General features: G+C 39.4%; 1 protein-coding gene across 1 annotated transcript in view; it reads right to left on the bottom strand.

The window, feature by feature from the left end:
- MAST4 (microtubule associated serine/threonine kinase family member 4) overlaps positions 1-26,451 on the bottom strand; it is a gene marked incomplete at both ends in the record, with an annotated part of 310,434 nt that overhangs the window by 164,979 nt on the left and 119,004 nt on the right. The window contains one exon of the mRNA XM_082013548.1: positions 12,638-12,712. Within this exon, the coding sequence (XP_081869674.1) occupies positions 12,638-12,712 (75 nt within the window). The remainder of the gene's footprint in view (positions 1-12,637; positions 12,713-26,451) is intronic.

Below are 26,451 nucleotides of genomic sequence, written 5' to 3'. Positions count from 1 at the left end.
CATCTCCAAACACTAAAAAAACCAACTTGTAAATAATAAATTTGAAGTCACAAATTAGCAACAACTACTGCAGATTTTAACAGGGGATACACCGTAGAAGTAAAGAGGCACTTAAGCTCAGATTTAACCAGAAAAGGTCACATTTTGTCTAATTCAATATTCTGTGTCCTGTAGAATTCATTTTTATCTCCTCCGTTAACCTCCCTGATTTTGTTACAGGCACTGCTGACTGTACCTTTCAAAGTAGAAACATGTCTGTGCATCAGCTCGACGCGTTGTGAAATGTGATGTAAAATGAACAGCCAGATGCCTACTTAAAGCTAGGCATTATCAATTTAAATGCAAATTAACTGGATCAAAAAGAATGCCAAAGCAGCTACATATAAAAAACATACAATAAAAAGAAATCAATTGCTTTATCATCTACAATACAGACACAATTTAAGTAATAGATTTGTACTTTCCTATAGATAAACCAGATACAACATTAAGATTTATATTAGACTAGATTGAACTAAGTAAACAGCAATTAAACATTTTTTGCTTTGCCAAGTTTTCACCTACAAACTCTCTTACAGCATTAAAAAACATTAATCCCTATGGAAGAAGGTGAAACATTCCACAGTGGAGTCATGCGTTAACAGTAAGGATTCTCCTATGAAAATATAGCCTGAACCCTTTCCAATTACGGGTTCAGTAATATCATTTAGCACCTAAAGAACTTGCTCAGGAAGAATTACATTGTTTAAAAGATACAACAGAAATAACACTCAGCTAAATTTCAAAATAAATTAACAGAAATCAAAGAACAACTCCTACACCAGAATGCATAGGCTTTAACTTGTTTTCAGTGTTTTGTGGTGTTTGTTTTTTTAAAGTAGACAAAGTACTACAGCAGTTTCTTCAGAGACAATAGCAAGAATCTAAATTAATGCCTAGTAGTCCAAGATATTTTCTGAAAAGAGAGGATACTACAGGAGTCAGTCACAAGAAGTTTTGAGTATAATTTCTTTATTTACCTTGGAAAGGTAAAAAATAACCAAACTGACTCAGCCAGGGGGGGGAAAAAAAAATCAGAAGTGCTACAAACATAGCCTTTATGAGAATAAAATTCATCAACACAGAGAAAAAGGGGGAGAAATGCCCAGTTAAAAAAACCAAACAAACCCAGTCTTGGTTATTGGCATGTCTAATTTACACCCACAACCAAATACTCAATACTTCAGGGATGTATCAAATCAACCAAAAAAAAAACCCCAAACACTGTATTAGTAGCCTACTGATCAAATGAGAAACAGTAATGCAGTTAAGAATTATTCAGACTATACTTTACAACATTATGTCTGCTACATCTCAAGTTTTCAGCCGAAAGCAGCAGTGGCAGAATACAGCAGCTCCACTTTCTTACAACAATAATACAGTGCAGCTGATTTGGAGAGTAGCCTCTGTAATTAGTAAAAATGCTAAGGACAAACTCTATTGAAAGAGAACAATTTGACTGTTGCCAACATGAACTCAGTAAATCTTCATATTCATTTTCTAGTAGTCTAATCTTTACATCTTTCAAATACTTCCTAGTAAAATATAGTAGGAAAATATTACTTTAGATTTTGTTTGTTGCCTACCATGTTGCATTCTTAGATCAACTTTTTAAAAATCAATAAATATATTTCTTTGATGAAAAAGCTTGAAAATTCTGAATGAACTTTCCACCTCAAAGTACACAAAATCATTTAATCTAACGCAGTGTTCGGAAATCCATGCTCCATTCTGACCTGCTGTGGTACAGTCTATTTCACCCCTTGGCAAAGTACCACATCACCACATGACTACTGGAGAAAATGCATGGACTGCAAAGTGTTTGAAATACGAACACGGAAAAGATTCCAGCTGCCAAGTTCACATGAATATTCCCATCTTCAGAGTTTAAAAATGCTATCATATATTAAGGGAAAAGGAGTGAGGGCGGAAATCACACAAGACATAAAAGCCAGCTGCTGGTACAACTGTTCAGCTGAATAAATATAAACAGTGATACAACTTACCATAATTGGAAAACCCTGAATCCACTTTGATTAAAGCCAAGGATTTCTCTAGGTTCTGTTTAATTCTCTAGATTCCTTCATCAAACAGAAAGCACTGGTTTTTATATGGGCATACCCCTATTCAGGATTTTGCCTACCAATAAAAAGAAAAAGAAAAAAGCAACCCCACAGCACACAGAGGCCAGCTTCGACACTTCTTGACAATATAGCTGCCGGAGACCATTATGCCCACAGGAATCTAGTTGCCTTCCTTTTCCCAGCTGCAGATCAGGTTTTGTGTTATACAATGTTTTTTACTATACAATGAGCATGATCAGCAGCTGCTGCTAAACTGCTGTTGAAATCAGTAATAGAAGATAAAATGATTAAGCCTGCCTTCAGCATGAAAGAGACTTGCCTACATTCAGGCTTTGATTGCAACAGTTTTTGTTACTCATTTTGCAGAGGATAGAAGGGGCTAAAAAAAGTCCAAACACATTTATTCTTTTTTCCAGGACTGATTACCACTAGCAAAACATAGGCCTTGCTCTACCTTGGCACATTCATAATCATCAGCTGGAAGAGACCATGTATGTTGAAAGGAAAAAGTACACTGAAACTAAATTTTAAGCCATGTTAATCAGAGGAATTGAGTCACAAGAGTCTTGCCAAGGCACTCTTGCGCCCATAGTGTCCACTCTAAGACCTATAGGGCTGAACTCTGTGGCTGTTCTTCACACACAAGGGTAAAGAGAAGATTTTGGGCAGGCTGGGAACAAAGGGCACAAATAACTTCTCCCCCCCCCCGCAAAAAATCACCTGGAACAGCAGTGGCAAAACACTACTTTTTCACTTTCAGCAGACAACCGAAATATCTTTGGCGTAAAAAGGCTAATTTATATTTGCTCTGTTAATGATTCCAGATCTTCTGCCCCTTATGCAATTAAAAGTCTCAAAATTAGAGATTTTGCTTAATATTGCCATTTTAACCAGTATTTATATATTCAAATTTGATTGGTTCAGCTTACTGAACCACAGCTTACTGGTAATATACCCCACTGATGTGGGTGAAAGTTCAAGTTCTAGGTTAAGGGTCACACTGGAAAAATTGAGACTGTCTGGAGATCAACAAGATAAATATTAACCCCATTTGTGAGAACAGCTTAGTCAAAATGAACACTTTATTTTTTCACTTCAACAATACAGTTGCATGGTTCTCTCAAACTGAAATTCGATCATTTCCTACGGGGCTTTAAATGCCCTGAAAAATTTGAAAGATCCACACTAACATCTCCCACTCTCAAAGGAAAGGAGAGCACATTCTAGCTTAGGGACCCACATTCTCATGATCTTTAGCCTTTGCCACTATTACAAACCTGAATATTGCTCTTCATGGGCCTTCCCACACGTTTCCTACTTTGTCTCCTGCTTGTTTGCCACACTTCCTACTGAAATACAAGAGGCTACTGTTGCTACTCTTCCTCCTATACCCTAGGCAAGAGGACACCCCACTACCAGCTGTTACATGAATATACAATTACTAGTCAACACTCCAAAACGAGAAAAATTGATCTCAATCTCTCCAAAGACAATATGGCAAAATCCCCTGATCTTTATTAATACTACACTGCTCTCTGCTAATGTTACCCAGTTTCTCTAATTATCTGTAATATCAATTTTGAGTATCTACTGCAGGGAAGACAAGAAGGAGAAAGATAATTTTTCTTTGGGGATTTGAATGCTCTTTTTAAGTATTTCTTTCCTTATCAGAAAGGGATCATAACACAAACATTAGCAGTCTGCTATTTTATTTTCATCTGAAAGTCTGCATCAATCACTGCTCTAAAATCTCCAATGCAGGCAGGAAGCTGATGTCTAGCAAAGACCACCTTGAGGCACAACTCCAGCTTCTTAATACTGACTATTTCACTGGAAAAATCCTTGACAAAACAATGCAAATTACTAAACCAGTGCTGGACCACTGTGTATAACAATCTGTACACTCTTGACATAAAATAAATTACTGTTTCAGCCTAGGCAAGGTTTTCATCTAAAACCTACAGTGGACAGACAATACTTCTTACCTACAGAAAGCAAAAATGTAACAGTGATAAATCCTTTTCCACAATTTATATCATTACTTGGTCTCTCTATATCTGCTAGCAATAAAGTCAGGTATATTTTATATTTTTTGTTTGGACTACTAACATTCTAGGAAAATTGAGATTAGGACCCAGATAATCTTTTAGTTTATCGCCATTTTATAGCCAATTTCATCCCCCTCCTTGTCCAATATGGCAGATGGATTGTTCCAAGTCAAACTACAGTAAATCACATCAGCAACTGTATTAAGTTTGCACAAGCATTAAATTTTTTAAATTCCCTTTTACCTTTAACTGATAATCCTGTTTGTACTGTCTTAATAAAGTCTAACAGGGTAAGTAAAGATAATTTGAATTCATACCTCTATCTAGTATGTTTGTCTGCAAGTTTCTGTCATGAAATATCTACTAATTAATGGAAATAACTTTCCAAATGCACCGAGATTTCTTGTGTGACTAGTCTCAAAGACCCTCAAAAAAAGAGATAAAAAAGGACTTGAACAAACACCTTCAGTTATGTATCTATTTGTCACGGAACAGAAGTTAAAAGAGTAGCCAACCACAGTTTCTTCTCTACACTTTCTAGCTGTTTTTTAAGCCAGCAGGAGGCAACCCAATCCTAAACAGAGTCTGCAATAGGGAATGGTATAAAAAATTCCTCCTAGTTCCTAGACTGATTTATATGAGTCATCTGGCAGGCTAAGTCCAGCAGCTTTCACCTTTCCTGCAGTCACGTCAGCAAGATATTCAAGAAGGGGATAGCACCCGTGTATTTTCCATGTTAATTTCATTAGTGAAGATAAGTACATGCAAAACAAAGTAGTTCTCAGGAGGGAGAAAAAAAAGTATCTTTTTGATGACATAAATCTTACCTCAGTATGGTTCAAATACCTCCCAACACCAGTTTCCCCCTGCCCAGTTCTTTGTAAACGTTTCAAATTCCAGCCCACAATTCAGTTCCACTTCACCCCTTTTTTTGTGCCCACACTATGCAGATAACCTCATTTAGGTGTGGAGTGTACATCAACTAATTTAACCACATCTTAAGACTAACTTTACATTTCTGTAATATTCTTTTGTATACATATTAGCATTTATGTTAGCCAAACAATTTCTAATACTATTTCTATCACAGCTACTTCTATTTTTAATCAATTGGGAGGCATGTAAGCACCATTGGGATGGAGGCCACACATTTGAAGTAACAGCTGCAATCATCTAATTATAACTTGCTATTACCTTCTACAAAACTGAAGTTTTAGCAAGGAGAAAAGGAAGTACTGTGTATTTATTTTTATTCCATTTTGGGATAGAAGGTTATAAAACTGATCTAATACAATGAATATTATACTACTGACAGACTAACTTGTTCAGGAGATTAATTTTACAAAGAACATTATAAGGAAGACAACCTTAACTTGCCAAAGAGAGGATCCATTTGTAACATCTAACTGCAAACTACCTTCTGCTTCTATTTATACATCTGCCAGACTCTATAACCTTTGGTAAACATAACTTTCCAGCAACCAATTGGCCATCAAATCAAATTTCTATCAGCTGTTGCCAGAGAGGACTGCTAGGGAATAGTACTTCTTTCTCTGCACTACCCTGCCTACCGGATTTATTTTTTAAATAAGCAGATCTTGTGATGAACAAGTTACAGTAATAACCTGCTCTTGGGGTAGATTCTTCAATTTGTGTTGAGTTCACAGCAAAAAGCAGTGCAATTCTAACACATGTGGGTTTAAAACATACTTAAGATGTAGCCTAGCAAGATATACAACCCATCTAGCATCTATTATTGATAGCCATAAGTAAGCAATTATTTTTACTGAGGTGTCCCACCTATGTAAGACCTTCATTCTAGGTTTAGCAGGTGGAGACATGGTTGTCAATAGCAAACTATTTCTTCACAATTACAAGTCAGAAGTCAGAGGTAGGCAGAGAAGAAAACAGTTCTAGAAAATTTTTATCAGCTTAGAAAGTAGAATATGTGCAATAGTGACTACTACAACTCCAGAAGTGACTTCATAAGCAAGAAAAGTCTGGTTTTTTAAATCTTTTTTTTTACAAATACTGCAGAATTGTTCAGTATGAGTTGAGGAAAGATTGCCATGCTCTGTAACTAATTGATAAGGTGCTCTGACCATAATAACTTGAAAACAAACAAACTCTATCTCTGCTGAAACATTCCCTCTCTTCACAACCAGCTTGGAGTTCTTCATTGGATTCATTCTACTCTCAGTGTTTTTTCTAAGCTAACAAAATTCAAAGTAATCTTCATAACTGTTACCTACAAGTGTTCCCAATTTATACTGGCAGCCTATCTGGAATACAGCTTTATTCTTACTATATGCTGACACAACAAGAGATTGAAAATAGTCTGAATGGTCTCCAGTTGCACCAGGGCAGGTTTAGATGAGATATTAGGAAAAATTTCTTTACTGAGAGAGTAGGCAAGCATTGGAAACGGCTGTGCAGGGAGGTGGCGGAGTCACCATCACTGAAGTGTTCAAAAAAAATGTGTGGACGTGGCACTTCAGGACATGGTTTAGTGGGCGTGGTGGTGCTGGGCTGATGGTTGGACTTGGTCATCTTAGAGGTCTTTTCCAACCTTAATGATTCTGTGAACGCTTTCCCTTGTAATGCCTTCTCAGTCTCCATGCTCCCATACCAAATTGATTTTTATTTGACTGTTACCTATCCCAGCATTATAAATGAGTGTTTTACTTCATCCTTCAGATCATTACTCCTGCAGCACTTTCTTTAACGTTGTCTACCTGTGTTCATATTTGTTACCCGCAAAGAACTTCTAGCAAACAAATTACTCAGCAACCCTTTAAATTAAGCTTCTGTTTCAAGGCATCAACAAGTAATATAATACATACAGCAAAAGGTATGTAAAGACTACATCTATACTGTTTTGATGTATGTCTGAGAAGAAACCCTGCTCCCTGGGTCAAAGTGTACTGGTTAGAATCCACAATGTTTCAGCATCTTTTCTACCATCTATACTGCTTATCAGCTAGAAGATGCTATGCTGAAAAGGCCACTTGAGACCTTTGTATCACTACAGAGCAGGCAGAGGCTAGCATGCAGCAAGTACCACACCCTTCAATCATAGAGTAATTAAGACTGGAAAAGACCTCTGGAGGCCTTCTGGTCCAACTCTCCACTCAAAGCACGGCTAACTTCGGAGTGAGATCAGGTGGCTCAAGGCCTTTGCCTGTCAAGTTTTGAATATCTTCAAGGATGGAGACCTCTGGGTAATTTGTTCCAATGCTTAAACACCTTAACTAAGAAGAATTTGTCTATTCAGATTTTCCCTTTTGGCAACCTGTGAGTGTTTCCTCTCATCTTTCTGCAGTGCACCTCCATGACTGACTCTCCATATTTCTCTCTATATCCATCTATTAAGGTAGTGAAAGACAGCCATTAAATCCCATCTCATCCTTCACAACACTGAACAAACCTAGCTCCTCAGCTCTTCCCTGTACATCATGAATTCCAGCATCTTTCTTGTACCAGGGGCCCAAATCTGGATGCAGTCATTTCCGATGCATCTCTTAAGTGTCAGAGTGTTCAACTCCCTCAACTAAAGAGTTCACCTCCCTCAACCTACTGGCTATGCTTTGATTTTACCTTTCTGCATGCCCTGTGATTACACCAACAAATACATAAAGCTCCTATTCACATCTTCAGCAGCTGTTTAGCACTAGTTAGGTAAGCATACTAAATAATCCTACCACTGCCTGTGGCTGTTCATGCTGCTGTCAAACTTTCACCCCCAAATCATGACAGGAGACAAATCAGTACCAAATGGATGAAGAAGTACTTCCTCCAACAGCTGGAGAAAACAGAGTCCTTTGTCTCAAAACATTTTTATTACTTCCTCTCTCAGATGCAGGGATCAGTCTCAACCACTTCCAAATTTGATGCAAAAAAAGACTGATGATACAAGGTTTCACAGATGGGACTAATCTAGGAACCTAGAACCACCACTGTAGGCCCTAAAATTGAGATCCAAAGAGAAATCTATAGAGAAGAGACTCATCATCATTTGAAGCCCAGCTTTCCCTTGCACCAATTCAATCAATCAATCATAAGGTTGGACATGAGCTCATGGTTGGCCAAGTTCACAGCACCATACCTTTACAACTCTACTGCCTTTTGCCAGAACAGGCCAAGATCCTCTCCCGTCAGGAAACATCAGTCTCCACACCAGAAGTCAACACAGCATGTCCCTTGCCACTGTGGGTCACCCAAAACACTAACCCACCAATGCACTTTACCTGAGTCCAGGAAAATCTGCAGAATGTGTGCCAAGATGCAGGTGAATCACCTGGAGTTGTCTGACCATAGGTGGAGGATCTTCTGGACAAGTTGTACCTCAGGGCCCTCTGAATCACTGCTGCTGCTTTCATGAGATACACTGCCTTGTTTCCAAGTCTCCCAAATAAAGTTGTTCTCCCCTACACATGAGGTTAGGAGCCAGATGCAGGAAACCCAGGGACCAGACATGCAGAACAAAATAACCCCACAAGCCCACCAGGATGCTTTCCTAGGCACAAAACCAGTACCTTTACCCACCCTTGACGGTCTTCCCCCACCCCCAGACAGTGTCCTTCATACAGGCAACAGTCTCTTGCAAGCTGTGCAGCCTGAGCTTCCATAACATCCTGCCACCTGGGCAAACCAGCTGCTATACAGGAAGGCAAAACGAATAAAAGGGAATCCCACCAGTCTTTACAGAGCCAAGAGACAACATACCATTTCAAAGTAACAACTTGGTTTGGTTGGGGTTTTTTTTGTTGTTTGGGGTTTTTTGTTGTGGTGTTTGTTTTTAAACTAGAAAGAGCTGAATGAACAAGCTTAAAGACAGGCATGTCAGCTTTTTTGATAGCAATTTGCCATCTTCAGTCAAAAAGCAGCAGGCAAAGTAGCTCTTGTTTTAGGATGGCAACAAGACCATGAAACTGATGGCTCCTGTGCAACTACCCCTACCACCAGGAGCAACTGGCAGCTCTTCTTGATGCAATAAATTCAGAAAAAAGTGTTACAGAACAAGCTGCTGGGGAAGGTCTCCTAGTCCTGTTGCCTTTCTACAGCCTCCTACATCTGGCATTACCTGCACAGCTGCCTCTCAGCCCTGTCTTCCTAATCTGCATCAGGAGAGCTTCTCTAGTCCCCAAAGCCCCAAGAATGGATGATCAATGTCCTGCAGGTTCAAGTGTTGAAGGGGGCTGGCACAAGGGCAGGCGTGTCTACAGAGGTACACAGAGTAAGCAGGCTAAGTCTTTGGTAGGGCTTGGAGACAGGCTGCATTGCTGTTGCCATTTGAGATGACTGGAGTCCAACTCTCCCAGCTGGATACACAACTTTCTCTTAAAGTTGTCAGCCTTCTTCAACAGCTGCAAATGGATTCCTTCAAGCAGAGCAGCTGCTCAGGTTGTCAGAGCAACTACTGGTAAGGGCCCCTAATGCCACACAAGGAAGGAAGAAGGGTGGCAGGACTCTGATGACATTCCCACTGACTTGCAACAGTCTACAGGTGAGTCTGCCAGAAAACGGCAGTTCAGGACGTGCAAGCAGGAGTACAAGGGAAAGACAGTTTGTCTTCCAGAGGCTCTGTGCTAAGAGCACTTCCCTACTCTGCTTTCATAGTCATCTGAATGGCAAACACCAAGAATCTCACACTGCCTGAAGTCTGCCCTTGGAACATAGATGGGCCTTTGAAGAACACGGTGTATCACTTTTGCTTGTTATGCAGCACCATGTGCCACACTTCTCCCCAGCCAGATCTGCTCTGGTAATCTTGGGCTACTGCTTCCACCAGCACACAACTAGCTGTAGCACCTACTGCAGGACAGGTTTGTCTTCATCCCTCCTCTTGAGCACTCCCAGCCCATGGAATAGTAGTCCAGTACAGTCCCAACAGTCCTGAGCAAAGGTGTTGAACAAAACCCCTTCACTGCTCTCATGTCTCCTTCCAGGGCCTGTCCCATGCAAAGCAGCAAACTATGCACCCCTTGTCCCAGAATCACAAGCCAATATGCCTGCTCCAAAACTTCCTGCTGAAGGTCAGCTGTTGAGCTGCCAAGGCCTGTTCCAGATCCTACCTTCCACCAGCTGAATCAGCCTGAGTGTGGTCTGATCATAGGTAAACATGACATTTCCCAGACTTGAGATCTAGAGAAGTATAAGGCAAAAGCACATAACCCAAGCCCCTCAGTATGATCCAAGCACAAAAGAAGGAAAAGGTATGCAGGAAGCAGAGGAAAACATGCAGAAATTATTACCTCAAGTTACCTCAATCAGACCAGGAAAGTACAGTCCTCTCAGCTGTAGCAGTTGATTTCAAGAACGTCACACAGGTGGTGGGCAAGTAAAAAGGGCATATATGTCTAGAACATAAAGCATGGCAACTATTCTTCACTGAGAAGTGTGTAAAGGAGAGGAGGAAGGGAAGGGGTGGCTGCCAGCACAGATGGGTGCAGGTGCCTGCCAGAATTACTTTTATTGGATTGCCATGTGGAAATACTACCCACCTAGTGGAAGGTTCTCAAAGAACAGGACTCAGAAGGCTACTGTTCCCAACAGGGACAGTGAGCAATAAGATCAAGTGGCTGATCTGCAGGCTGGTCCATGACCCTGGGAACTATGTACTTGCAGTTTTTCTCTTCTGTCACACAGTACTGGCAATGAAGCAGTGCTTCTTGTTTGCCTCCTTTCTCTTCCCTACAGCCACATTTTAACCAAAACAAAAGACTCAACCAGACCTATGTTCTTACTGTGTGCTGAAGGGTCTTTTCCAGGCAGATGGTTGTTCTGAAGCTGCTGACAATGGTTGTAGGGGGAGAGGTGGAGTATGATGTGGTCAGTGATAACAGCCCCCCTCCAGATGCTGGGCTAGTATCCAGCAGCACTGAGCTGACAACTGACATGCTCCCAGTGCATCAGGATGTCCTCCCAGCAGCAAAGACACTGACTAAAGAGCAGAGGCTAAGGGCCCTGGAAACACCGATCAAGACCCTTTCTGGTCCTTCTGTCCCAAACAAAACAGAAATGCAACTACTGCAAAAGCTGCTTGGCAGCTACCAGATCAAACTTTTGACAGCACACCTACTTTCAACAAGGTGCATCCAGGGGTATAGTAGGGCACTGAGGTATAGTGTAAAACTGCTGGAAAACTGTATAAAAGGAGGGAGCAAAAGCTAGCACAGCTGACGTCCACAGAACTGCACTTTGGTATACATTTTTCATTTGGCTTTCCACACTGAGGAATTGCCTGGAGTGATTCTACTGTACATTAATGCACACAGAAAGTGGCTTGTTAAGAGAATGAGCTCCTTAAGAGACAGTACAGACTCACTCAAAATTAACTTCTGTTCTTACTTAACCAATTGTTCTTAAAAAAAACCAATGTATTTCACTCTGTAACCCCCAAAATGCCCTTCCCCAGTGCTCCAGAAGGATACCTTAGTATTGACAATGTTGATACAGGCCAAAAGGAATAAATAATACAACCTGGCAACAGTAAAAGTCAACGCAACTAAATGAGTCAACATATTTAGCAACAGAAAGAATTGGTCTGACAATACTGATTGGAATCATAATTTAGAATGCAAGACAAGACAATATGTGCCCACTTTTTTTTCTTTCTTAAAACCAGGGCTTTTCTTTCAAGACTAGGACTACTAACGCTGATCTACTTCAATTTGTGTCAAAGGTTGTATTGGAGTATTGCAATCAATTCTGCAAGTAATCTAAATCTAAAGGAAAGCAGAGAATGGGATTTCTGGGAGGTGGCAGTAATGGATACACAGTTCCATTTTTGCTGGGCTCTCACAAAAAGTTGCAAAAAATAGACACAGTTGAACAGTTACTAATGTTCTAAAATATGCATTATAGTACATTTTATTAACCTAGAGAATAAAAGTTCCATAACAACTTCACGCTCACTGAATATCTCAAACTGTTTTGTGTACAGTTAACAGAAAACATGTTTCTAAAAAGGTGCTACAATTTACAAACTGGTACTGCTATTGTATCTGCTAATACTTTTGATGCAAAAGCCTTTTTTTTTACTCTGAAACTTCATAATCACAGCTTGATAATAGACTATTTGATTATTTTCCATATCCTTGCTGTTTTAATTCAATGAAAGCCTTTTGTTTAAGAATAATGCAAATGAATTGTGCGCATTTAAGAAAACAGGTAACACACACAAAGAAAACTGAAGTAGAACACTTCATACTGTTTCTATTTCACTCTGCAGATACAAAAAAGAAAATGTCACCACAACTTTTTCAAGAAAGTACAACAGCTGCACTTGAATATGAATGTCTCCAGTGCTGAAGTCCACCCTTAGAGGCAGTGGCTGCATCACTTGTAGATGACTAACAGTAACTAAATCTCCCACCAAGCACAGAGAAGAGCTTCTCTTCAGTAACAAATATTAGCTGACACAACATTCCATTTTAAAAATGGTCCTTCAATAAAGGCACTCACTTTTGCAGCTGCTGGTTCCACTAGTCTCTGACGGTGGCGTGCTGAGCTGAAATGACTCTTCTGAGGCGCCCCTTCCTGACAGTGAATGGGGAAAGGGGAGGAAGGACAGAGAAAAGAGGGTAAATGGATCATGGAGGGGATGGAATGGAGGATGTTGGAGAAGGGAGAGTATTTAACTGAACTGTATTTTCACTAACTTTGTAAAAGCTTTAATAAATCAACTTCAATAATACCACCATACAAATATCAGAAAGAAAATGAAGCTTTTCCTAGAAGCAACCTCATGAGGCTTTTATATATGTAACATTCATATGCATTTAATAATGCTGTCTACTAAAAATACACATATACACACATACACATGCCTACTTTACTTCTAGATACACACATTAAAGTTGAAAAACCATTAACTTCACTCTTCTCAAGTCTATACATTACCTTACATTTTCTGAATCAATTGAAGAAGTTACACACAAAAGAACCCAACCCCACCCAGCTGAATTCACACGCTAACCCAAAGACCAGCATCAGTGTTTATATCTCCTTTTCCTACAATGAAAGGAAAGAATACTACAGATTTATATTTCCTTTGCTGGTCTTCCTGCGCCTCAGGCTTTCAGATCAGCTTATTGGAGAAGTTTTCTCTTTCATATTCACACTTTCCCCTTTACCGAAATTATCTTGTTACTCTTCGGCCATCATAAAGCCATATTGAAGAGATGCTACTCTAGTACATGTAAGAAATAATCTGAATTAAGGTATAAGGATGAACAGCTTTTCTGGAAACTGACTGAATTTATTCCCTACTTCTTGACAGCTTAAATACATGCATTCAATTAAGCAGCCTTGCCATGCTTCAACTACCTGAAACAATAGCATTTGCTCTGTTTGCTTTCAAAATTAAGAAAACTTTTCAGTTAATTTTCTGTATGAATTCTACCAAATATGACATTTGAATTTTCAGGAGATAATTTGTCACAGACAGGACTGAAGATTAAGCATTTCTAGAAACTCTAGGGCAACCACAACAATTAACATGCTCATTAACTTCACAAACATATACTTTCATAAAAAATAAACACTCTTTGCAATGAAACCTTCACTATCAGCCTAAACACAATTTATTATCTGACTTTACCAAAATTTTGTCATTACAAAACTTTAATAACTTAATATGAAAAAAAAAAAAAAAGCCAAAACCAAAATTACTAGCAACTTCAATGATTTGCTTCCCTATGATCACCAACTTTGCTGGAATTTGACTGGTGGTCTCATTCTTTTTCTGGCAACAGGAAAAAGGCCCATCACCAGCACTTAGAGGCTTTGTAAAAAGAGGCAGGTTGCTCGAAAAATCTATAGGATGCAATGAACTATGAATGCCTTCAGGAAATACATTTTTCCATGTGAATAAACAGCTGTATCTAGCAAAAAAAAAAAAAAAAAAGGCAGCAAGAACATTGCAAGCTACTAAGTGAAGAAGCGGCAAGAACTGAGCAGTGAATCGGTCAGAACACCAGCTAGGAAGGCTGCCAGTCAAGAAATGCTTTGCTTTTTCTGTCATCAGTTTCTAGAAACTCATTCCTATACACTCAATAAACCATTAGCAGCAGTTCCTACTTATGTACTAATAGAAGTGCAGGTGGATATGAGAGCATCACTGGCTTTGCTGAGCAACAGTAAGGAAACAAAAATAAAAAAGGGGCTAAGACAGATACTGATAGAGCATTATCTAGGTTTGACTAGATATCTGCATAGGTTTGAAGCACACCTGCACACTCAGTGTCCAACCAGAACTATTACAGTGTCTCTGGCAATAACGATAAAATGCTCTTCCATCATGCCTGCTGTGAATAACTTTACCTCATGCAGTTGTCTTATAGCAACAGACCTGTTGGAATTAATCATGTGAATACCTCATCTTAGCCTGCTTACTGACACTTGAATGGCTTTCTGAAATTAACTTTATAGAACTGTACTCAACCTGTGGAATGCCCTGAGGCAGCAGGAGAAAGAACCATGTCAAAAACATTACTTATTTGGTAACTCCTCTGGAGAATAAATTGATCCAGAAGAAGTCATACAGAACAGTCTCAGTTATGCAAGCCAATTAAGCACATGCAAAACTATGCACACAGCTCCTCTGACTTCAACATACATAGCCAAGTACTTCCCAACTCAGGCTTTTCACTGCCTGTGAAAAGCCTTAAACAGTGAACGCTTTCCTTTTTTCAACTCAAGAGCCCATTTTTAAAAGGTAACTTCAGATGCACAGATTGAAATATGGAGTCTTTAGCATTTAAATTCTTCATTAACAGCTTTTGTAGAAAAATATTTGAAAAGAAATCACATTCATTTACACAGATGTATGAAAAATCATGGTCAGTACTAAAAGTCAAATATTCTTCTACTGAACTACTTGATCACTTCTTCCAACACACTCACTCTACTACATGTAACGATACATGTTGAATAAAAATTAAACTGGCCTGTGACCAAATATGCATATTTACTTGCATGGAATGTGGAATAACAGACACCTTTAAGAGATTGTCTACTTCTCAGACCACAAAAGGCTACCAAATCACAGAACTGATCATTTAGATGCGTTATTTTTGCCAGTGTTACTTTTGAACAGTAGTACAGAAGTACTATGAAGACAGGAAACAAGGATGGTTTAAGCAGATGGCTAAACCAATCTGTGACGGAGAACACACATTAATAACTAATATTAAAATATGTCAGAGCAAAGAACAAAACACACCAGAAAAAAAAGACCTCCATTTCTTCCATCAGTGCCATAAAATGTTTAGAACTCCATACTTTAACAAGTGATAACCAGGTGAACAGTAACACTTCTACACACCACTGCTTCTGCTAGAATTCAGTGAGAGCATTTTCTACTAACATACACAAAAAAAACAAGGTAGTGCAGGAAGAAGTCTCAAACACTAAGTTGTCTGAGTAATTGTGACAACAAGCCAAAACTGAAGTAAATCTTGGATTTGACTGTAACTGCATTTTTTAAGGCTAGTTTTAAAATACAGTGCTGTTTCTGGTCAAAGCACTTGAATTAACCTGAAGAGTTTCTTTTCTGGCTTTGTGCTCCCTTCACCACTTTTTAAGTATATACAGAGGAAAGCACAGTTTTAGTTAATATGGAACACGAGCACCGTTATCAAAACCAGGAAGAAAATAAGACAAAAGGTATTTACCCAAAGCTGTCCATATTCTACATGGCGCAACAGTTAAAGATTTTTCCAGGATATGAGAGCTACTGGTTCAAAAGTCCCTATCAGCTGAACATCCAAGGAGACAAAAGACCTACATTTAGTTTCCTCCCCAAGATACTTTAACTATTCTGTCTCAGTCTCTCTACAAACATTCCAATTTGTACAGACCCTCGTTGCTGCAGCAAGTACAAACTCTACAATCTGCTATTTAAAGTATGCACCTGATGGGCAGAAGATATGGAGAGCCTGCTCCAAATCACAAGGCAGAGGATGAAAATTCATGAGACTGTTTCTCCTTTCTTTCTCATTTTCAGAACAAGTACACAATTCTTCCTAGGAGTCTTTTCCGAAAAAAATCAGAGTATTTTACAAATGCAAAACAGACTTGCTCACACTTCTGAAAAGATATGCACACAGTTCTTTAACTGAAATACAATTCTACTCAACTTGGCAAATATTTCTCAAGACCTCAATACTCTGTTTTTCAAAAAGTAGTTTTTACCCCTCCTTAACAAGAAGGCTTCTACTCTCAGCAAGACACCACGCAGAGCCAGCTCTAACTCAGAAAGATTTGGTGGAAATGAAGATTATAGCCACCTTGGGAAGATTACATCATATTCGTCAAATCAAAGATACTAGAAGTAACTAACTAATCTGAATTAATAGAATCAGCATTACAAAAAAACTAGTTATCTAAGACCTGCTAAATATTTGGTTACAACTTCAGAAGGCTTTGCTGATGATGGCAATGTCTTTCAATAATGCTCCATTGAATTACTGGTGTAACTGACTAAAATTAGCAGTAAGTACTACGGCTAGGTGACCTTATCACTTCTCCTTTTTGGAGATACTCTTAAAACCTTTAATAATTTCTTTTTAAATTTCTCAATGTCCTTCCCATTATCATTCAACATAAACTTTAATATTTATTTAAATATTTAATTTAATATTTAAAGTTTAAAAATGGATGTTTGAATAAGGTCTACTTTCTATCACAGCTTGGAACCATGGTAGGGTCAACTTAGTCTTGACATTAGCTAGCAAGAGTGCTGGTCTTCAGAGGCCCTACTTTCTCTCTTATTAAAGTTATTAAGCCATGTAACATGAGATCCCGTACCAAACTGAGAAGGTGGGAATTCTCTGTCATTGGCAACTTACTCTTTTTCCTTCCTGTGTCCCCTTCAGAATGCGTTTCAGGAGCAGTTAAGAGCTACAATAGATACAGTTTACACCTGGAAATATCCCAGTACAGCACAGATACCATTTCAGAAGCATAAAAGCATACCTAAATTGATGTGATTACTCCTATGACAAAGGAAAGAGTCTTCAGACTACTAAAATGCTTATGCAGGCTGTGCCTCCAAGGATACCAGCCATGCTGGTATCATGTACCACCAGCACAACATTCTGAATCAGAATATATTAACAGTTCATTTTATTAGCACAAAATAATCACATACTTGATGTAGTACTGTATTTTGGCAAGGTTAACATCAGCAGATACATGATACACTGCTGGATCGCAGAGAACACATAGCAGTTTTGATACTAACAGGTAGTAAAACTCAAGACAGCTAACAGATTCATTATCCCTTGTGCGAACAACATAGGATATTTAAGTTCTATTTTTAATCATAAATAATTTCCACTCACTTTTGTGCTGCTACCACTTGGTACCAGAGGCTTCACCTCCTTGCTTGGACAAGGAACAAGTCTGGATGTGAGTCATACCACAGCTTCCCACCTGAAGACTTTAGCAGTAACCAGATTCAAGAGCTCCTCTCCCCAGCTCTCCCACCAGTTCATTCCTGCCCTAAAGCTGGAGTTCACTACTCGTGTACTTTGTGTGTGGTTCTGTTCTGTAAACACCAACACTGAAACAATCCAAGTTAAACACAGCTTCTGTGGGAGCAGAATGGTCAGAGCCAGTCTACTGTCAGCCTTTCTGATGAACTCAGAGCTGTGCTGCTGTGGAATGGATCACTGAAGGGAACAGCTGGAAATTGTATGCCACTCCACTGCTAAAGGTCTTTATGATGGAACGGCCAGCAAAGCTTAGTAGGCAAATCCAAGTAGGGGTGAAGTTTATCATCGGGACATGTTACCATATGAAGAGAGCTACCTTGAAGGTGCAACTGAGATCAGCAGGATATTAACAAAAGCTGTTGGGACAGCGCATGCAAAAAACATAATTCTAACTAGAAGTAAGAATAAAGATGAGAATAAAGAGAAGCCCGTTCTTTCAGTATAGAAGAATTCAACATAGAGCATTTGAACTATGCAGAGAGATTAGACTGTATGCATACAGGTTTTTCATTACATCATAACCTTATGCCCCTTAGTATTACGTTCCAGCTGATTAAAAAAAAAAAACCTTCTGCAAATATCAGCTGTATGTACTCTTCCAGACAGGACTATCTAATAAGGGCAGACAAACCACAGAAAAAGAAAAGGCTAGGATTAGGGTCAGTGTCTCAGGGGCAGAGCTATCTTTCATTTAAAAAGAAAAGGAGGTGAGGGGGGGATCTACACACTGAAAAGGCTATGCATTCACAGAAACTGCAGTTATTACCAGCAAAGCACACGCGGTGGATTCATGATACCCTCGCAGGGTGAATGTCCTTTCCAGAGGAATCGGTCAGTTGCAACTGACCACATAATAAAGTAAGAGTCAGAAAACCAGCCACTTGCAAAGGCCAATATGATTCATGTCAGCAAGAACAGCTGAAGGAAAAACAGAAGGATCTGTCCCATCTGAAACCAGGGCAAGCAGAAAGCGTCAGAGTCCAATTTCATTTCCCAGGTCAGTACTCCAAGAAACACCCTTGTGGAAAACAGACATCCCTAAAGAAAAAAAAAAAAAACACCAACCCACACACCATACACACAAAAACCCAACCACCACCACACACAGTTGAAGGGCATCAGGTATTGAACATGTTACATAGTTTCTTTCTGAAGGCACAGAAGACTGAAAGCAGTTGTGAGGAGAAAATGTTTTTGGCTGCATTGGCCAGTAGCTAATTCAACAACGTACAGGTTTGATACCACAAGCAGTTTCCACAGAAGAGCAGTTACCATTAGCAGCATAGTCATTCTCTTGAAAACGGCAATACCAAGAGACAAGCATGTGAGGCTATCAAGTGACACAGGCATGCACTCATATCTGAAGAGATTTCTACACTGAGATTGAAGCAGTGACTGTCCTCTTTTTTTTTTTCTCTTTCCTGTTCTTATTAGCTACCAGACCAAGATCACAAGCAATAGTGGCTGTAATTCCATACAAAGAAGATGAGTTACCAATACACACCACAGCTGGTCCCCGGCAACTCTGCAAGTGTTTAGCACTGAAGAAAAAAATTCAAAGCAACAACTCCATCCACATCAAGCTGGATAAATCCTAATGCCAAGAGGTCTATTTCAATGTTTTTATGTCATTAAGTGTCATATTGAAGAACACCCCCTCACATATCCCCCAAATATGGTCTTAAGCATGCTTCCTCTTCCAAGACTAGCCCTGTGCTATGTCCTCAAGATATGTCTGCACACAAGATTCAAGTCCCTGCCACGCCCTTCAGTGACCTACACTCCAGCCTGAGGATCGCAGTATTTGCATCCAGCAAAAGCTTCAAACCTCATGGTCAAGGCCTGTTGGTCACTGTTAAAACCATGCCTTGAATGTTGTACACACCTTGATTTACCTCCTGCTCTACAGTGTCTCATACTAGATGCAACTGTTCCACTCAACTTCCTAACCAACAGTGCTTGGAGTGCAGTATCACAATCAGTGAGAGGCCCCGATGCTATGCTGCATCCAGCACAAGACAGCATGACACAATGCTGTAGACCTGCACCTGAAGTCTTAATTTCAAAGCACAGATCAAGAATTAAGACCCTTCTCTATCATCTAAGTGTGTTAGAGGCACATCTGGTAAATAGGTAAAAGAAGATTGGGAAACACAAGTTAAACTAGTTCACGTTTTCTCTTCCCAATACCAAAGTAGAATTGCTGGCTCTGTTGATGACAAAGACCAGAACATATCCAAATGATGTAGAATTTTTTGTTTTATATATACACAAAATAAATATATAACAATCTAAAAATCTTTACAATCCTACTAAATTAGACAGTAAGGCAAAGAAATGTGAAAAAAAGTATTCTATTCTGGAAGTTTGAGCCTTAGTGCTTTCACTATCACTCTCCATGACCCACAGCTCTCAAAAAAAAAACCATGACACATGTACCCTTCAGAGTGGAAACAGAATTCTTCATCACTATATTTAGCTACCTCCTAGTAACAGTCATGATATCTATAAGAAGGGCTGGAAGGAGGATCTGGAGAACTACAAAGCCTGTCAGCCTGACCTTGGTGCCAGGGAAGGTTATACAGCAGATCATCTTGAGTGCCATCACACAGCATGTACAGGACAACCAGGTGATCAGGCCCAGTCAGTATGGGTTTATGAAAGACAGGTCCTGCTTGACTAACCTGGTCTCCTATGACAAGGTGACCCACCTAGTGAATGAGGGAAAGGCTGTGAATGTTGTCTACCTGGACGACAGTAAAGCCGTCAGGACTGTTTCCCACAGCATTCTCCTGGAGAAACTGGCTGCTCATGGTTTGGACAGGTGTATTCTTCACTGGGTAAAAAACTGGCTGGAATGCCAGGCCCAAAGAGTTGTTATGGAATGGAGATAAATGCTGTTGGTGGCTGGTCACAAGTGGTGTTCCCCAGGGCTCAGTACTGGGGCCAGTTCTGTTTAATATCTTTATTGATGATCTGGATAAAGGGATCAAGTGCTCCCTCAGTAAGTTAGCAGACGACACGCAGATTGGAGTGTTGATCTCTTTGATGGTAGGAAGGGTCTGCAGAGGGATCCGGACAGGCTGGATTGATGGGCTGAAAGTTCAACAAATCCAAGTGCCAGGTCCTATACTTGGGGTCACAACAACCCCATGCAACACTACAGGCTTGGGGAGGAGTGGCTGGAGAGCTGCCTGGTGGAAAAGGACCTGGGGGTGCTGGCTGACAGCCAGCTGAATAAGAGCCAGCAGTGTGCCCAGGTGGCCAAGAAGGCCAAGAGCGTCCTGGCTTGTATCAGAAATAGTGTGGCCAGCAGGAGTAGAGAAGTGATTGTGCCCCTGTACTTGGCACTGGTGAGGCTGTGCCTCAAATCCTGTGTTCCGTTTTGGGCTCCTCACTACAAGGACATCAAGGTGCTCGAGCATGTCCAGAAAAGGGCAACGAAGCTGGTGAGGCATCTGGAGAACAAGTCCTGTGAGGAGCGGCTGAGGGAACTGGGGTTGTTTAGTCTGGAGAAGAGGAGGCTGAGGGGAGACCTTATCACTCTCTACAACTAGCTGAGAGGAGGTGGTAGCAAGGTGGGTGTCAGGCTCTCTTCCCAAGCAACAAGTGGTAGGATGAGAGGAAATGGCCCCAAGTTGCACCAGGGGAGGTTCAGATTGGATATTAGGGAAAAATTTCTTCACCAAAAGGGTTGTCAAGCTGCCCTGACAAGTGGTTACCCATGCTGATAGTCTAGGTAGCTGAAGGGAACACACTTTATGAAGAAATCAAACACAGATAGGGAATCATAACAGCATTTCATAAAGAAAGTTCAGCTTAGCACTTTGCAGTCACACACAATTGCCCAAATTTTCCATTAAAAATAATTTAAAAAATCAAGTTTAAGGGAAAGCTTTTTCCTTTGATTTTGTATGACAACATAGGTCTCATTTTTCCAAGACAGTTAGTGAATACAAAGACTCTCCCTCTTTTCCCCCTCTGATAAAAGATTTGTTCTTCATTATTCATGCTAAAAATAACCAGTCAGAAGTGTTCTGAAATAGCATACTGATAGAATATGTCAGTCTATCAAAATAAAAACGGGTTGTGAAATTAGTCAACTTTACCGGAACTTTATCTTGAAACAGTTCCAAAAAATTGTGAAGAATGCCATTCAACATTTTCTAAGTGAAACATGTGACTGTGCTAAAGCACAAATAATATTTAAAAAAACAAAGCTCTAATGAGACAAAATATAAAAAAGGAAGGAAAAAAATCAAACTACAATACTGCATAATTTTTAAATGCTCCAAAGATTCATGAACTTTTCCCTTTTATCCCAATGTAATAAAAAGTCAAACGACAAAATCCTTCACAAAGTTAAATTTCCACTCTGTCATCATTTATCTTTTTAGGAGAGCTGCACAAACATAGCTGTGAGAGTACAGAGAAAACAAAGGGACAAAGCAAATAAGAAACCTAGAAACAAAAATCCTGGTTTAGAATGTGATATGTTTGGTCTGATTTTCCCCCCTATTGCCTCCCAGGGGCCAAGACACCATAACCAAAGGACACCATTCAACTTCTGAGAGCTTGGAAGTTTAAGGATGTAGCAAAGGAAACAGTAAATATTGTGGGATGGATACAGAAACCAGTCATTCCACATTATTAAAAACTTAAGTATTATCATTAACACTAATTCACTATTATTATCCAGTTATGATTTTATTAATCATATGGCACAATTCAGAAAGGCAGCATGCAATAGCATTTCTTCATATGCACAGCTTCCTGGCATTGGTTACCTGTTGAACAAATCTCAGAACACTACCAAGACCACCTCTATCAGACAGATGTTTGATGACGATTGCTGCTTAGATAAGATCTGTCCAGGTATTACAGTCATTTCATAGTAGTACTGTAAGCTGTTCTTATTAGAAGATAAAACTTTGACATCTCTGTATGATGTTATAGCTGATAAGAAACAAAACGGCCTGTTTTAAGGTTACGAGTTCACGGTTAACGAGAGATAACCAGGAAATCAAGGTCACCAGTGGCCTTGCAGTCTTAAATAAATTTCTCTGTTCCTCAATGTACCAAAGAGATAATGAAATGCTATCCTTGTTCAAATGGTAACAAGACACTGCGAAGAAGTAAAACAGAAAGATCTAGGAAGACTCAAAAGGTAAATTAGTTTGAAATTTTCAGTGTTACAGCTGCACATTGGTTAATCAGCTGTTCACTACTATGAAAAGGGGAAAAGGAGTATTGCCTTTACAGGCACTGGAAGACCTTTTCCTATAAAGCTTAATTTAAGCTAATTATTATTAATTATTAAAGTTAATAAGCTTAATTTAGTGATAGGACAAGGAAATGGCCTCAAAGTTGTGCTGGGGAGATTTACGTTGGATATTAGGAAAAATTTCTTTACAGAGAGAGTGGTCAAACATTGGAACAGGCTGCCCAGGGAGGTGGTGGAGTCACCATCATTGGAGATGTTCAAAAACCATGTAGACGTGACACTTCAGGACATGGTTTAGTGCGCATGGTGCTGTTGGGTTGACAGTTTGTCTGTCCAACCTTAGTGATTCTGACACTATGATTACGGCATTAAAACAATTTGGATCTACCTAGGCAGAAAGAGACACCTAGGATGTGCAGGGAGGGAGGGAGATGCTGTTTCCAAAAAAATTTCACAAAACTAGAAGGAAGAATGAAAGAACAACATTGATATAAATTAAAAAAAAAAAAAAAAAAGAAAGATAGCAAAACATGCTTTGCTTGTATGAAATGACACAGAAAACTCACCAACACTTAAAGGTTATACAATGTGGAAAAATCAAATTACTCAAGGTGACATTCAAGAATGTAACAGATTGATAACAAAACTAAGAAGATTAATTTAGGCAGAGCCAGACAACTTTAGCAGAGGTTCAGAAGTTTGGAACTTACCATTCTGACAATATGGTGTAAGACAAAAATATACGCAAGCCTTGCACTGGTGTCAGAGGTAAGAATGTAGTATCTTCCCTCCTCATAGTCTCCATGACTTCAAAGTACTCGGAATTCAAATCACTTACTGTAGTAAAACTGACCAAGTTCTTCAGACAGTAAGCAATTCAGCGTGCCACATGTGGAGGCAGGACCAAGTTAGAAATTCTATACTGTGTCTTCCCTCTCAGCTTTAGATTCAAGCAAATGTAAAATGTTTTGGGGTTTCCTGGGGGGGCAGGGTTGGTTAGTTTGGGGCTTTTTAACTAGTAAGATGTTAATTTATTACTGATCTCCACTGCCTTAAATTTAGGTCTTCACAGTGTAATACTTAGCTAGGCTCTGTACCAAGCTCTACAGGCTGACCAGGAAAACTCTTTCTGTTAGAGAGCCATCTTGCAGCACACCCAAAGCATAGTAAGTAAGAAAGATCCCTATCTAGTTATAGAATTTTTTAAAAAGAAAAAAATAATGTGTTGTCAGTCATCTGACAAAGAACATCACGTTACAGTGCGTCCAGCAATCCTTATAGCCAAGGTCAGAAATCAAGTCAATAAAAAAAAAAAAGAAAAAAACAATGTACATGTGTAGCTTCCATTTTAAACAGTAAGAAAACAAACCCTTGAAAGCTATCTCCCTAAAAGAACAGAAATCAAAGGCCAGGACTCTATCTTGCACCAATTAATCTGTCCATCAACAGAAACTACAGGCAAAGGAAAAATTCATCTGAGGTAACTTCCTGTATCCCATTCTTGCAGCACAGCCATAGATGTTAAATTTGGCATAACAAAAATGTGTAACTAACAGGTTTGGTCAAATTGCTTGGCAGTTTAACGCATTAGTGTGCCAGATAGACTCCCATTAGCACTGCTACTTATGGCACTGCCTTCTTCTCCCCAACTGCATCCTGTTGATCACAGATAATCGTTACGGTATTTGGGCAAAGAATATTGGAGCATTTTGAAGGAGAAAAAGGCAAGAATTAGTATCTGACAGGATTCTCATTGATTACTTCATTCCCTCACTAGAGAGAATACACACAAAAAACATGTGCTTTAAATACAATCTTTTTTCCTAGAATTGCTCCTTCGTAGAAACACAGCAAGTTAAAAGTGCCTGAATCTTCTTCCTGTGTTTCCTTAGAGCCTGAAGACAGGAACACACACTTAATATACCTATAAGCCTAACCAGCTTTACTGGGTTCGGCATCGGAAGAGCTTAGTATTGATTTGTCAGATAGACTCTACATCAGAGAGAAATTACACTGAAATAACTGAAGGTGTCTTGAGGGGGAACAAGTGATCAAAAAGCACACTACCATGTTTTGCAGCAGTGCTAAAGAACTAACTAGAACACTCCATTCTTACTGTTAAAGCAAGGAGCATAAGGTGCTACAGAAACCGTTTAAAAAGACATTAGTCCTAAGAACACACAAGTAAATACATGGGAGCGGAAGGGAAGAAAATAAAATGCATGCACAAAAAAGGTAGTTGCTTTGTCATAATTCTATTTTAAAACCTCAAACAGCAAGTCCTCAGCTGCAATCTGAAGAAGAATAGGGTTTTGCTGTGAGCTTAAAGAGAATGTAAGAAACACAAAAGACAGACAGCAGAGCAACAAAGCTGGCATTACCAACACAGCAAATAACAAGCAACATGAACCAAAGTCCAAAGGCTTGTGAAAGAAACCTATGCTGAAAGACAAAGAACTATGCAGGGTCCTAAGAGCACAGACATGAAAGTCAACCAAGTGCTATTTGAGAAGTGAAACTGAACCAAGTTAACTAACAGTCAACCAAGACGTTACACCAGTTTAGCAGCCACATTCTCAAACTAAGGTAAAGACTGCTATCTTCAGAAGATCAGGGAGAAACACAACAAGGTCTCTGCAACCATCTCATAGAAGTAGCTTTGTTAGAGTTAAATCTCTTAACCCTACTGCAAAGCAAAGCATGCAAACACAGTAACATCCCCCACTTAGCAATAAAAGTGATGTGCTTTACATTAGATCCCCTTTGTTGCAAACCTATCCAAGAAAATCTTAGATTTTTGCCACCTTGTCCCCGAGAACAATTTTGAACTGTAGCTTACAGACATGAGCAAATATTCAGCGCAAAAATGACAAAATAATAAAATGCTATTCAGTTTCACGCTTGAATGATAAAATCTGCTATTTAACAGTCACAGATACAGTCTAGCAACACAACACACTTGATCACTACTCGGCTTGCACCAAATAACCTGCAATAATCCTTTACGTTTAAATGCAAACACACTACTATGTCTTGAAGAACCAAAAAAGGAAACAGCACATGAACTAATAAAGAATCAAGGTACCATAAAATGTAGCTTTTACCCTGGTCATAAACATTTGCTCTTTCTAATTTTTCATTTATGTTACTCCTTCCTTTCCTGCACTCCTCTACATTTACTAAAATCTTGAAAAATTGGAAGTAATTTAAAACTAGGAAACTGTGTTCACAAGGGGCACTGGAGTCCTAAAATCAATTTTCCACTCATAACCTAAATTTTCCAGCTGTGCCCGTGAGTGTTGTATTCAGAAAACATAAGAGGATAGGGATTATTTTCAGGTTCTTCTGCACACAAATTCTGATTGCTAAATTCCCTTGTGTACCTGCAGAATTTGTGTACAACTAGGCTTTTTTAGAGCAACTGAAATGCTATCCTTCTTGTGACATACTTTAAAGCAAAGTGATAAAATACATTAAAAAACCTTTCACATCAAAAGAAATCAAAACAGAAGTTAATGCAAGCATGCACTTTATACACATTTTAGCATATGTCC

This window comes from Phaethon aethereus (genome assembly GCF_964289735.1).
Source record: "Phaethon aethereus genome assembly, chromosome: Z".
NCBI lineage: Eukaryota > Metazoa > Chordata > Aves > Phaethontiformes > Phaethontidae > Phaethon > Phaethon aethereus.
This window is presented reverse-complemented; position numbering and strand designations above follow the sequence as displayed.